This window comes from Canis aureus, chromosome 38, assembly GCF_053574225.1.
Source record: "Canis aureus isolate CA01 chromosome 38, VMU_Caureus_v.1.0, whole genome shotgun sequence".
Lineage (NCBI taxonomy): Eukaryota > Metazoa > Chordata > Mammalia > Carnivora > Canidae > Canis > Canis aureus.
In genome coordinates, this window is record NC_135648.1 from 22,994,225 (window position 1) to 23,008,510 (window position 14,286).

The 14,286-nt window shown below is 46.7% G+C and overlaps 1 protein-coding gene across 5 annotated transcripts in view; it reads left to right on the plus strand.

Moving 5' to 3' along the window:
• PIK3C2B (phosphatidylinositol-4-phosphate 3-kinase catalytic subunit type 2 beta) overlaps positions 1–7,621 on the plus strand; it is a 65,914-nt gene extending 58,293 nt beyond the window's left edge. For all 5 annotated transcript variants that reach the window (XM_077886847.1, XM_077886848.1, XM_077886849.1 and 2 more), the window contains 5 exons: positions 754–871; positions 3,184–3,265; positions 3,643–3,749; positions 4,974–5,102; positions 5,562–7,621. In XM_077886847.1, the coding sequence (XP_077742973.1) occupies positions 754–871; positions 3,184–3,265; positions 3,643–3,749; positions 4,974–5,102; positions 5,562–5,750 (625 nt within the window). In that variant the 3' untranslated portion in view covers positions 5,751–7,621. The remainder of the gene's footprint in view (positions 1–753; positions 872–3,183; positions 3,266–3,642; positions 3,750–4,973; positions 5,103–5,561) is intronic.
• Positions 7,622–14,286: the final 6,665 nt, after the last annotated feature.

The following is a 14,286-nucleotide window of genomic DNA, read 5'->3' on the forward strand; positions in this document are numbered from 1 at the left end:
AAAAAGGCAGAGGACTGAGTGGATCTGAAGATGTTTCTAACTTTCTTAGCTTTTAAAGAGTAAAAGGTAAATAGATAAAACGTGGTGTATACATATGATGGAATATTAAGTCTTAAAAGGAAGGAGATTCTGGCACATGCTACAACATGGATGGACCTTGAGGACATGATGCTCAGGGAAATAGACCAGTCACAAAAAGACAAATACTGTGTAGTATTCCATTTATATGAGTCCCTAGAGTAGTCAAAATGCCTTGAGACCAAAAGTAGAAGGGTGGTCACCAGGGCTCGGAGGGAAGGAGGGAGGAATAGGGAGCTGTTTAACGGGTCCAGAGGGTTAGTTGTGCAAGATGGTTGGTGATGGTTGCACAACAATGTGTATCTAAGGCCACTGGACTGTAATGGTTCAGATGGTAAATTTTATATTCTGTGTATGTCACCACAATTCTTAAAAAATGAGTTTTGAGTTTTCAAATGAATTTTTACCTTGTTGAGGAAAACCGTGAGCTCCTCCGGGGAGCCCTAGGACTCTGTCCAATAGCTTGGTTTTCTTGCCTGGGTTCCCTGGAACTGCCACGTGAGATGGGCCAGAGTGTGTCCACCGAGGGAGCCGTGACAGGAATGGGGCCGGCTGCTGGGAAGTGTGGGGCAGGTCGCTGAACATGCAAATGAAATGTGACAAAAGCCTGTCGCTGCTTCCTCCTCTGCCCCTGCCGGCCCCTCCTGCGTTCCCACTGCCCACCTGCCTCGACAGCTTCCCCAGTCGCTTCGTGATCGGCCGCTCGCGGGGAGAGGCGGTGGCTGAGCGGCGGAGGGAGGAGTTAAACCGCTACATCTGGCACCTGACCCACGAAGCCCCTGAGGTGGCCGAGGTGGGTGGGCTCTCCTCTGCTCCCAGCAGTTGGGGGCGCTGGGGTGGGGGTGGGGGTGGGGGTGGGGGGAAGCGGGGAGGGGGCGAGCCTGCTGGCCATCAAGGATGGACTTGACTCTTGGGGTCTGTCTGACTGCAGGGGAAGGAGGAGGGGGCGTGAGAGAGGCAAGGAAGGGGGAGGAAGGGGAGACAGGCGGGAGGAGGGGGAGGAAGGGAGGGAGGGTTGTGCCCAAACAGGCAATGTGCAGCCTCAAGCACAGAGACACATTATGAGACGTTGACGTATCAGAAGCTTCCAGAGTGTGGGAGTGATCAGAACCTTAGGAAGGAAGGGGTTCTAGAGGAAAAGGAGTTTTTTTGAGCTGGTTGAGTGTATTTACCTAGATTTTTTTTTTAAACAGATGCTATTACAATTTGGTGTTATAATGAGCATAAAAACAAATGGAGCCACCAGGAGCCCCATCCCCCTGACAAATCATCTAACCCCATTTCCATGTTTCCTTCTTATTTGTCTATATGCAAATGTGACTCTTAACCATTTATGATCATAGCTTCAAGATCACTCTGTAATGTATTTCTCACTTAGTATAACTTTAAATATCTGTACCAAGTTAATATTTTGACTTGCAATACCAAAATCTCCTTAACCATTTGCTTCTTAATAGTTTATTTTTTTTTTTTAATTCTTTTTGTTTATTTATGATAGTCACACACAGAGAGAGAAAGAGAGGCAGACACACAGGCAGAGGGAGAAGCAGGCTCCATGCACCGGGAGCCCGACGTGGGATTCGATCCTGGGTCTCCAGGATCGCGCCCTGGGCCAAAGGCAGGCGCTAAACCGCTGCGCCACCCAGGGATCCCTCCTTAACCATTTGCTTCTTAAGAAATATTTACATTATGTCCATTTTTCCCCCACTATTAATGCTAGAGTAGGTATTTTCATACATTTTAGTTTTTGTTTTCCCTAATATAGTTAAAAACTTTCTCAAAAGTAGAATTCATGGTCTCTGTCCAGGGCTGGCTTAACTATTTCTCTGCTTGAAAGGTATGTGTGTCCATGGGGAGGGTGTGGCAGAGAACAGACTGCTTTTGACCTGATGTGACCGAGTGTTTTTGGTTTTCTTTCCTTTTAAAAAACTTATTATGAGAACTTTCAAACATACAGAAAAGCGGAGAAATAATAATGTGTACCTATATGTCCACCACCTAAACAGTTAATATTTTGCCGTATTTATTTCATCTATTTTGTAAAAAGATTTTATTTATTTATTTGAGAGACAGAGAGAGAGCACATGAGGTAGGGGGAGGGGCAGAGGGAGGGAGACAAGCAGCCTCTCCACTGAGCAGGGAGCCCGAGGTAGGGCTCCATCCCAGGACCTTGGGATCATGACCTGAGCTGAAGGCAGATGCTTAACTCACTGAGCCCCCCAGGTCCCCCTGCTTCATCTATTTTTGTATGAAGTAATTTTAAAGTCATTCACAGACATCATGACATTCTATTCCTAAATACTCAGTATGCATCTCTGAAAAATAAAGACATATTCTTATATAACTGCAGTATCATTATATCATCCAATACACAGTCCATATTCAAAGTTTCTCTGTCATCCCCAAAATTCTTTTTACAGTTGGTTGGTTTGAGCCATGATCCAAACAAGAAGTACATATTACATTTGGTTGTTCCATTTTTATAGCAAGAAAGAGAAAGAGAGATGAGTAGGGGGAGGATCGGAAGGAGGAGCAGACTCCCTGCTGAGCAGGGAGCCTGACACAGGTCCTGGGATCATGACCCAAGCCAAAGGCAGACGCTTAACCAACTGAGCCACCCAGGCACCCCATAGGCCTCTTTTTTCTTTTTTAAAGATTTTATTTATTTATTCATGAGAGACAGAGAGAGGTAAAGACACAGGCAGAGGGAGAAGAAGACTCCACGCAGGGAGCCCGATATGGGATTCGATCCCAGGACTCCAGGATCAAGCCCTGGGCCGAAGGCAGGCACTGAACCTCTGAGCCACCCAGGGATCCCCACCATAGGCCTCTTTTAATCTGGAATAGTCCCTTTCCTTTTTTTTTATGGGGCTGTTGTCTTTTTTTTTTTTTTAAGGTTTTGTTTATTTATTCATGAGAGAGACAGAGACCGAGAGACCGAGAGGCAGAGACACAGGCAGAGGGAGAAGCAGGCTCCTGACGTGGGACTCGATCCCGGGTCTCTAGAATCACGACCTGGGCTGAAGGCGGAACCGCTGAGCCCCCGGGGCTGCTCTGGGGCTGTTGTCTTATTGAAGAATGACTCTGTCTCTGATTCCATTTCAGTGTGATTTAGTGTATACCTTCTTCCATCCCCTGTCCCGAGATGAGAAGGCTGCAGGCACCAGCCCAGCTCCCAAGTCCTCAGGTATACTGTCTTCTCTGTCATGTCCCTGCCAACCTCTCTGAACCATTCCCAGGGGTAGTTCCTCTTGACCCCGCCCCTTCCTAGTTCTCTTCCCTTTATGTTTCTCTGATCCTTTGCTTACTAGCTCAAGGTTCTGGCTTCCCACTCAGGCTGTGGGTCCTGTAACTCCTCACACAGGTTTCCCAGGGACCGGATATTCAGTTGGTGATCACACACACAAATTGAATAGAACCTTACTTGGTAGTTCCCCCATGGGGGTATCAGGAACCCAACATGAAGATACTGGGATGGGGAAAAGAAAACAGAAACATCTGCACGGCACCAAATGGGGACAGAACTGGGTTCATGACCTTTCTTGAGTTTCTTTGTCCCTCTAGATGGCTCCTGGGCCCGGCCCGTTGGGAAAGTGGGAGGGGAAGTGAAGCTGTCCATCTCGTACAAAAACAATAAGCTCTTCATTATGGTGATGCATATTCGGGGCTTGGTAAGTACACACATGGTCTTCATTTGGTTCTTTATCTCTTGTACTTTTTCTTACTTTGGCAAGTAGCCTAATTACTTTGAGTTTTTTTTTTTTTTTTTTTAAGGATTTTATTTAGAGAGATTGAGAGCATGGGTGATGAAGGGCATGGGAAAGGGGCAGAGGGAAGTTTCCCTGATTTGGGGCTCCATCCCAGGACCCCAGGATCATGACCTGAGCCGAAGGCAGATGCTTAACCCATTGAGCCAACCAGCCGCTCCTACCCTGAGCCTTATTAAAATGAAGATAATGTTAGTATCTACCTGGTAGGGTTGGGAGGGTGCATACAGAGCATATAACAGATAGTGGTAAGTGTTCTGGCAAGAAATAAAGCAAAGAAGGAATACTGGGGTGGAGCGAAGTAGTGGCAGTTTTATAAAGAGTGGTCAGGGAAGCCCTCATTGATGAGGAGGTATTTAAGAAAAGATGGAAGGAGGTGAGGATTGTTCCAAGCAGAGGGAGCAGTTAAACCCAAAAGCCCTGGGTCAGGAGCCTGCCTGGGGTGTGCTGGGAAGTGCAGGGGGCCTGTGGTGGCTGAAGGCTACAGAGCAAAGGGGAGAATAGTGGATGGACAATAGGGTTGGAGAGGGCACAGCACACAGAAGCCCAGGTCCCACAGTCAAGACTGTGCTTTTACCCTGAGTGAGATGGGAACTATTAGAGGCTTTTTGAGCAGAGGCAGGACAAGATCAAATTTATGTTTTAAAAGGATCAGGTTGAAAAAAAAATAAAAATAAAAAATAAAAGGATCAGGTTGGATGAAGCACTAATTGGCTGGCCTTCCTCAAGCACCTTCATCTCTCTGACTCATCTTCCATCTCTTGGGGGTTGCTTGGATCAAATGACAAAATAGACAAAGGCATTGGGTAAGGCAGGAAGATCTCTAGGGACATGATGGCTCCGACAAAACAGACCAAGCTATGGCATGCCCCGAGCATTTGTATGAAAAGAATAGACTGTATAATAGGCAATCAGATTGATGTTTTAGGAGGACATCTAACACTGTCATGGGAGATATTTCTCTCAGAGTGGAGTGAGCTGGGAAGCATGTTACTGTGCCTCACAAGAAGCCAGTTGTGGGGGGTCAGAGTCGGGATCAGGGTATGTTCGCAGAAGTGGGGATAAAGACGCAGACATAGGAATCTTCTTTTTAAAAAAAATTTTTTTTAATTGTCATTTCCTTTGTAGCAAGTGCTCCAGGATGGGAATGACCCGGACCCCTACGTGAAGATTTACCTCCTCCCTGATCCTCAGAAAACGACTAAGAAGAAAACCAAGGTGGCCCGGAAAACCTGCAACCCTACCTACAATGAGATGGTGTGTGGGGCATGTGCTAGGGTAGGGCTGGGGCTGGGGGACCGTGCCTATTGTATTGGAATGCGGCCACACCTATCCCTTCAGTTGTGCTGCTCTCCCTGTTGCAGCCCGCAGGATTGCATACCTGTGACACAGACCATGCTCTTTGGCCTAAAAAGCCTAAGATGTTTCCTATCTGGCCCCTTCCGTAAACAAGTTTGCTGTGACCCTGGGGGTCAGGATCCCACAGCTGGAACGTGGCCTCAGCCCTGTCCTGTTCCATCAGGAAGAGCAGACTGCTGGTCCTTTGGCAGCCCAGTCAAAAGCCCTCACCTGCCTGACCTCTCAGCAAAGAGCAAAGTTCTTTAAAGCTCTTCTTGGGTTCCGAGGGCCTTCTCTATCCCCCTGGACTCTGGTTGGGGGCTCAGCCAGACCAAACCCCCACAGACCTAAGCGTCTCCCTTTTCTGTGTGCTGGCAGCTGGTGTATGACGGGATCCCCAGGGGAGACCTGCAGCAGAGGGAGCTGCAGCTGAGTGTGCTGAGCGAGCAAGGATTCTGGGAGAATGTCCTCCTCGGGGAGGTGCACATCCGTCTGCGAGAGCTGGACCTGGCCCAGGAGAAGACTGGCTGGTTTGCACTAGGATCTCGAAGTCATGAGACCTTGTGAGCCCAGCAGAGCAAACCCCCCTCCCCGCCCTGCCTGGGGACCACCTGCTGCTGGGAAAGCCAGGGGAAGTAGACTCTTCCCCTGCTTGATGTGCCCTTTCCTTGCAAAGGGGCGGGGCCCTTGGCAGGCCTCCCCTCTGCCCAGGTGGGTCAGGCCTCCGTGATAGGAGGTAGGGAGAGTAAGATGCTCTCTGCTATCCCCTCCTCTGCCGAACAAATTTGGGTTGGTTGTGATAAGCAGCCCCTTGGAGGCTGTGAGGTGGCAGCAAAGTTTTAAGTTTACCTTGTGTCAAGGGAGCAATGCCTGGTTTAGGGGTGAGTGGGGTGGGCTGTAGGAAGTAGCATTTTGGGGGAGGGTGGGCGGATATCTTTATTTTTATTTTTAAAAAATGAAATAGTAACGTTGTCCTGACTGGACAGGAAGCCTTGTGAGAAGGGACTTAACATATGCCTCGGAAGGCAAAAGAGGAAGACTGTTTGGATTTTTGTATGATTAAGGTTCTTATTGGACTTTTTGTTAGGTTTGTGTTTGTTTGCTTATTTGTTTTTGTTTTTTGTTTTTCTATCTCTAGGACCTAACTTGGGGAGGGGCCCGGTGGGTCCTCGGTGAGAGCCCTCCCTCTCTGAGGGCAGGTCGGGGAGGGGCAGGGAGGGCTGGTGTGCTGGACAGAGGCCCACATGGGGCCTTTCTGATTTTGCCTCCAAAGGAGAGCGATGTGATACCTACATCTGTAAGGAAGGGCCTTCCGAATGGGGCTCTGCAGAGGACCTGTAATTCAGGGACCTAGGCTCTTTCAGGGAAGATTTTTCCTCTCCTCTTCCCCTGCTTTGCTAGGACTCGCCCTGAAATACTGTCTTCTACCCCTCCATTCTCACGGGCCCTCTGGGGACCATATGGTCTCTGCGAATACGCTGGGGGTGCTCCTCCATAGGTCTGTCTCCCTTCCTTTTTCTCTGGTGGGATAAAGTGCTGCCTCAGCTCTCAGATTTGCGTCCACCCAAGGGCATCCTGGCCCTGGGAAGGGGCCTCAGCTGCAGATGCCAGGGTGTCTTGTCACCCGTCACCCAGTCCTTTTTCATGTGCTGCTTTCCCCAAACTCCATTTCTGTCACATTTTTAAAATAAGAATTTCCCTCATTCTATGGGGCCATAAACCTGTTTAGTCTGGAGCCAAAGGGATGCCCTAAGTGGAGTAAAGGGGCATGGGGTGCGGGATTCCAGTGATGTTCTTTGGTTGTGAGGAGGCTGGATGGGAGGGCGTGATTGGTCCCCTGGAGCTGAGCTGGGAGGGAGACTGGGTCTCTTAGCTCTTACACTCTATTCCCAACCAGACGGACTTCGGATTCACACCGTGCTTTACTCCAGAGGGTTGTATTCCTTAGAAAAAGAGGGAGAGACTTTGAATTTGATGGTAACTTTTTGAACCGCAATCGGCGGAATGTACCCCATGATTGGGGCACAAAGGTAATCGAGGATCCTCTCAACTATCCCTCCCCAGCTTCCCTCTCAGCTCCAAGGTCAGAAATTCCCCCATTTACTGACTCATTCCATAACTGGAGAAAGAAGTTTCATTCACTGAAGCCACAGGGGTAGTGAGGAAATTTAACTTTTCTTTTAGTTTAAAAATGTCAAGGGTAAAGTGACCACTGCGGGGAAGGGCTGGGGGGAAGTGGGGAACAGGGGTGGAACTTCTCCAGATGAATGGACCATAGTTGTGTTACTGGCTTTTTGCCTGTAGCTCATTTTATTTTGACCTTCTGTGCCCCTGATTTAAAGAGGTCTGTGTACTGTACCCACTTCCCAGACATCCTTATATCTGCTACTTTCTCTGGAATTGTATTTTCCAATAAATGACATTTGAGAAAAACGAAACTATTCATTTTCAAGATCTGTCAATATTTAGATTAAAACACCTGCTTTAGGGACACCTGGGTGGCGCCTGCCTTCGGCCCAGGGTGTGATCCTGGAGACCCGGGATCGAGTCCCACGTCAGGCTCCCTGCCTGGAGCCTGCTTCTCTCTCTCTGCCTGTGTCTCTGCCTTTTTCTCTGTATCTCTCATAAATAAATAAAATCTTAAAAAAAAAAAAAAAAACACCTGCTTTACATGATGAAAATAATAATAGCAGATGGACTTACAGATGGTGACTTGGAGATGCCCTTGTACACTCACTGCACTGGGCATTTAACATTTGTCAGCCAAATGTAGCCAACTCGATCAGGTGAGTAGCAGTATCCCCATTTCACAGATGAAGAAACAGAAGCTCAGAGAGATTAAGTAATTTGCCTAAGGACACAGCCAGTCAGCCTGGGGTCTGGAATTTGAATCTAGGACTGACTCCAAACCTTGGGCAACCTCATGGGTAATGTTTAACACAGTCCCTTGAGTTGGTATATTGTTTGTTAGTTTTCAGAGTGTTTTATATATAATGTCATTTTTCAATACAACTATTGTGGAAAGTCAATACAGTTCACTCTGTCAACAAACGTTTACCATGGTTACCAGTGCTACCCAGTGGCATGCCTCGATTCACAAAGGATAGAGGTCCTAGAGTTGTGCATTGGGCCGCGGACCACATACCAGACTGAGCCTTACAAAGATAAATGAAGACAATGCATTTAAGGAGTCTACTGCCTAGGGTTGCTCAGTTGGTGAAGCGTCTGATTCTTGGTTTCAGCTCGGGTTATGATCTCAAGATGTCTACTGCCTAGTGACATTTAACCAAGCACATTTTATAACAGAGGAGACTGAACCTCTGAGATGGCTTACAACTATGAAGTCATTAGAGTAGAGCCGTAGTCCAGATGGAAGAAGGAGGCAATATGACCCTCATTCAAGCATTTCACCCAGAAGTTTTCAAAACCCTCCAGTGGGGTGTCCTATTTCACACTGGGAAATTCTGTGGGGCTTCCAAGGGACTTTTAGTAGTAAACAGTAGGAAGTTTTAGCTATCTGCTGTGTTTCTAAGTGGTTTTGAGATGTCACTGCAGTTCTGGACAAATCCCAGTGGACCTTTTAAAAGTTAGAACTTAAATCTGGCAAGAGTCTTAGTTAAGGAAATTTCTTGGCCAAATGGGGCAGAAATCTGAACCAGCCTGGGGAGTGGGGGGTGGGGATAGGATCTGGGAGCAGAGGAAGAAAGTTTGTGCTCAGGGAAAAGAGAAACAAGCCCAAGAGGCTGGATTTTCTGAATACAGAGAGAGGTGCCAAAAATGAAGTAACCTGACTGGCTGGTTTTTGGGGGCAAAGATTAGATTGGACTTGAAAGGTAAAAAATGAGGCAGCATTCTTAAGTTGGGTAATTTTGGTGGCTGGAACATGTCTGTTCAACAAACCACAGTGTAAGGGCCTTTTTGGGGTCAGGCAAGGCAACCCAGCAGTGTGGTCACTAAAATGACAAAGATGTAGATCCTATCCGCCTGGAAGTCACTGTCCAGCTAGGGAGGCAGATTCAGGGTCTCAGGACGGAGGTAGGAAGGGGGAAGGGCCGGGCAGGCAGAAGGGGGGCTTCCCAAGGAGATATTTGAACAGTTTTAAAGTCAATCAGAACTCCAGATTTTATTATTTTTTTATTTTTTAATTTTTATTTATTTATGATAGTCAGAGAGAGAGAGAGGCAGAGACATAGGCAGAGGGAGAAGCAGGCTCCATGCACCGGGAGCCCGACGTGGGATTCGATCCCTGGTCTCCAGGATCGCGCCCTGGGCCAAAGGCAGGCGCTAAACCGCTGCGCCACCCAGGGATCCCCCAGATTTTATTTTTAGTGCGATGGTGCTACCATTGGAAGGTTTTGAGAAAGGGACTATAGTGGTCCAGTTTATGTTTTACTTTTTTTTTTAAGATTTTATTTATTTATTCATGAGAGAGACAGAGAGAGGCAGAGACACAGGCAGAGGGAGAAGCAGGCTCCATGCAAGGAGCCCGATGCAGGACTCGATCCCTGGTCTCCAGGATCACACCCTGGGCTGCAGGCGGCGCCAAACCGCTGCACCACCAGGGCTGCCCCCCCAGTTTATGTTTCAAAAGGTCATGCTGGCTGCTGCTTGAACCAAGAATGGAAGCAGCAGAGAAGGCTCTTGCAGTGGTCTAGGAGGGAAATGATGGGGTGGGGAGGATGGGGAGGAGTAAATTCTGGAATTAGTGAATTTCAAGGTAGAGCTGATGGATTTGCTGATGGATGAAATGTGGAGTTGAGGGAAAGGGGAAGTGAGGGTGACCCTACATGTAGGGCCTTGGCAACTGGATGAGGAAGACTGGGGGCAGGCATTTAGGAGCATGGGCAAGATGGGCTTGGTGGAGCTGAGTTAAGAGTTTTGTTTCTGGCCCCTGGCTGGCTCAGTTGGTAAAGACTGCATGCTTGACCTCGGGGTCGTGAGTTCAAGCCCCACGTTGGCCATGGAGCCTACTTAATAAGTAAATTTTTTTTAAAAAAGGAATTTTGTTTTGATCCTGGTAAGTTTGAGATGTGTGGATATCCATGTGGAGAAGCCGGAGAATGGAATCTGAAGCTCATGGGAGTGAGCCTTCAGCCTGGAGTTTAGATATGGACATTATCAGTATTAGATTGAGATCACCTAGATTAGGCTAGAAAAAAAAGATGTAGGTGGATCACGCTCTGATACAGGCCAAGATTCAGTGGAGGAAAAGCCCCTGGAATTGTAGGGAAAACAATGCAGAGCTGTCATGGGAGCCTAAAGAAAAGTACTGTCCGTATCCCAGGGCTGCTGGAGCAAAGCACCATAGACTGGGGCTTACACAAGATTAATTTGCTCATAGGTCCAGAGGCTAGAAGGGCCAGGATCAAAGATTTGGCAGAGTTGGTGCCTTCCGAGGGTGGAGAGGGACAATCTGTTCCATGCCTCCTCTACCAGAAGGTGGTTTGCTGGAAATGGTCACGTTTCTTGACTTGTAGGTACATCACCTCAATCTGCTTTCGTGTTCACATGGCGCTCTCCCTGCACGTGAAGGTGTATCCTGCATGTGTGTGTGTGTGTCCAAATTTACCCTTTGTATAGGGACACAATCGTACCAAATTAGACCCACCCTAATGACCTCATCCTGACTTGTGAAGACTATTTCCAAATAAGGTCATGTTCACAAGTACTGGGGGATTAGGACTTCACCATCTTTTAGGGGGACACAACACAGTTCAACCCACAACAGTAGGAATATTGGACTTGGTAAAATGTTCTTGGCGATCTTGATAAAGGTTGTTTGTTGTTGTTGTTTTCTTAAGTAGGCTCCGTGCCCGCGGTGGGGGTTGAACTGGTGACCCTGAGATCAAGTCTGATGCTCCACCCACTGGGCCAGCCAGGTGCCCTGATAAGGGCTGTTTGATGGAGCGGTGTGGACAAAGGCCATACCAGAGGAGGTTGAAGAAAGAATAGGTCATAAGAAAATAGAGACTAGTAACCATAGATGACTCTTGAGAAACTTTGCTGTGGTGGTACAGAAACTTGGAGGGGCACGAATCTGGGAGAATTTTTTAACTTTAAATTTTTAAAAAAGATTTATTTATTTGAGAGAGACGGTGCATGCACATGTGTGCACACAAGGAAGGGCAAAGGGAGGGGGATAATCTCAGGCAGATTCTACTCTGAGTTTGGAACCCAACAATGGGGCTTGATCTCAAGACCCTGAGATCATGACCTGAGCCGAAACCAAGAGTTGGACACTTTACTGACTGTGCCAACCAAGTGCTCCAAGTTTGTTTGTTTTTTTAATTTTTAAGATAGGTGATACTAACTCTGCATGTGAGTACTCCAGAAGCTTGAGGGAGAAGATTATATGTTACAGGAAAAGGGCTAAGGGAGGCCAGAATTCCTTTGGTAGACATGAAAGGATAGGATCCAGGAGGCTCCTTTTCTTGTCATGCGAGTGAAGGCAGAGTAGTGGCTCCAAATGCAGGTAGGTTGGTGGATTTAATGGTGGAAAGACAAAGTTGTTTATGTACAATTGTATCTGGTTTCTCAATGAGGTATGAGGTGTGATCCTCAGCTGAGAATGCGTGTTTATCGGAATGCTGGAAATTGGAAGAACAAGCATTGTGAAACCGTCTCAGAGTGTGCGAGAAACAAAACTACCCTGGAACTATCAACTCTTGTTGCCGTGCCTGGCACTGATGAAATTTGCGATCACAAATATGAAGCAAGTCAGTTGGCATGGCTGAGCACTTTTCTTCAGCAATGATTAGCTTCAAGTGTGTAGACTCAGAATAAGTCAGTAGTTGGGTTTAACTAGGGTTGGAATTTTGCCAGAGAAGGGTAAGAGAATGAGGGGTCTTTGCAAGGGGCTCACGGAATTCATGATGGGTAAGGAGGGAAGGGAAGGAGGGTCTCTGGGGGTTGATAAGCTGCTGAATACGAGGGCAGTGTGTTGGAAAGATGGGAGGTGGCAACTAGCCAAAGTGTGGGATACTTAGAAATAAGATTTTGGAGGTGGTACTGACTCAGAAAAATGAAGTCAGAAGCTACATACCCTTTACAACAGGCCCACAAAATATTTTAAAATAAACATAATTAACTGAGGTTTAAATGTTATCTTTTGCCAAAGTGCCAGTCAGTTTGCCAGTCCCAGGACTTCTTGTCTTCACCAGCACACATGCAGCTATGGCAACACCTTGTTATCTCCGTGTCCAGAGCTCCCCCCTGTCTGCCTGCTAGTTGAGAGCAGGCTTGAGGAGGCTGGTTTACACTTTATTTTCCTGTTGGGACTGACAGGACAAAGTCACATATTCCTATAGTTTTTGATACTTAATGATTGTGGGTTTTTTGTTTTCCCTTTATAATAACTTCCAAGGTAAGGAAAATAAAGTTATGTATTAATTACTAGATGGGGAAGAAGAGGCTCATTCAAGAAAGCTTTAGGACATGTTTTTTGGGGGCATGCAGTGTTAGAGACAAAGTTGAGAACGGAGAGCAAAAGGCTGGGGCAACTGGGTGGCTCAGTGGTTGAGCATCTGCCTTCGGCTCAGGTCATGATACTGGGGTCCTGGCATCAAGTCTCACATCAGGCTCCCCACAAGGAGCCTGCTTCTCCTCTGCCTGTGTCTCTGCCTCTCTGTGTCTCTTATGAATAAATAAGTAAAATCTTAAAAAAAAAAAAAGAAGAAGAAAGAAAGAAAAAGCTTAGCCATAAGGAAGATGTTGTTAAGTTATTAATACTTTTCCATTCATTCAGTGAACATTATTCGTCACCTATTATGTGCCAGTCAACATGCTAGGTAAGGGGTTCCTAAACTTTTTGGTCTCGGGTTCACTTTTGTACTGTTAAAAGTTATTGAAGACTCCATGGAACTTTTATTTGTATTCTATCTGCCAAGAGTTACTGTCTAAGAACTCAAAACTGAGGAATTTTTAAATATTTGTTAAAAAATAATAAACCAGAGGAGATTGGGTGGCTCATTTGATTAAGCATCTGCCTTTGGCTCAGGTGATGTTCCCAGGGTATGGGGATTGAGCCCCATGTTTGGCTTCCTACTCAATGGGAAGCCTGCTTCTCCCTCTCCCTCTGCCCCTACCCCACTTGTTCTCTCTCTCTCTCAAATAAATAAATTAATAAATAAATAATCTTTTAAAAATTCATAAACCCACTACATGTTAACACAGCACTTTTAGGGGTGTCTGGCTGGTTCAGTGGTTGAGCCTTCGGCTCAGGTCACGATCCCCGGGTCCTGGGATCAAGTGCTACATCGGGCTCCCTGCAGGGAGCCCACTTCTCCCTCTGCCTCTGCCTCTGCCTCTCTCTGTGTCTCTCATGAATGAATGAATGAAATATTTAAAAAAAAACATTTAATGAAAAATTATTTTTCAAAACAAAAAACTGGAGAAGAGTGACCTTGCTTTACATTTCCCCAAGTGTCTTTAGTATCTGGCTTTTAATAGAAGACAACTCAAGTCTCCTATCTGTTTTTGCATTCCACCTGTTGCCAGGTCACTTATCATGTATCCTGTAGAAGATGCATGTCCACTGTACACTCATGAGAAAATGAGAGTAAAAAAGGAGAATAACAGGGATGCCTGGGTGGCTCAGAGGTTGAGCCTCTGCCTTCGGCTCAGGGCATGATTCTGGGGTCCTGGGATCAAGTCCCACATTGGGCTCCCTGCAGGGAGCCTGCTTCTCCCTCTGCCTGTGTCTCTGCCTCTCTCTTTCTGTGTCTCTTGTGAATAAATAAATAAAATCTTAAAAAAAAACTTTTAAGAAAAGGAAAATAACAGCTTTGTATTATTAGAAACATTTTTTGGCCTTGAGGGCTTCCTGAAAGGGTCTTAAAATGGGAGCCCCAGATCATATTTTGGGACCCATTGGTCTAGGTATTGGGATACAGCCCTCAAGGAACTGAAGCCAGCAGGAAAGAACGTTTACAGGTATACATAGTGTAGCATGCTGAGTGCTCAAACAGTATCTAATGATAGACTTCTGGCTGGGAAGGTCAGCAAAGACTTCAAGAAGGAGGTGACATTTGAGTTGGACCTTGAAGCATGACTTATATAACAGGGAGCAAGAGGGCTTTCTTGGCTGAGAGAGAGCGCGAGTAAA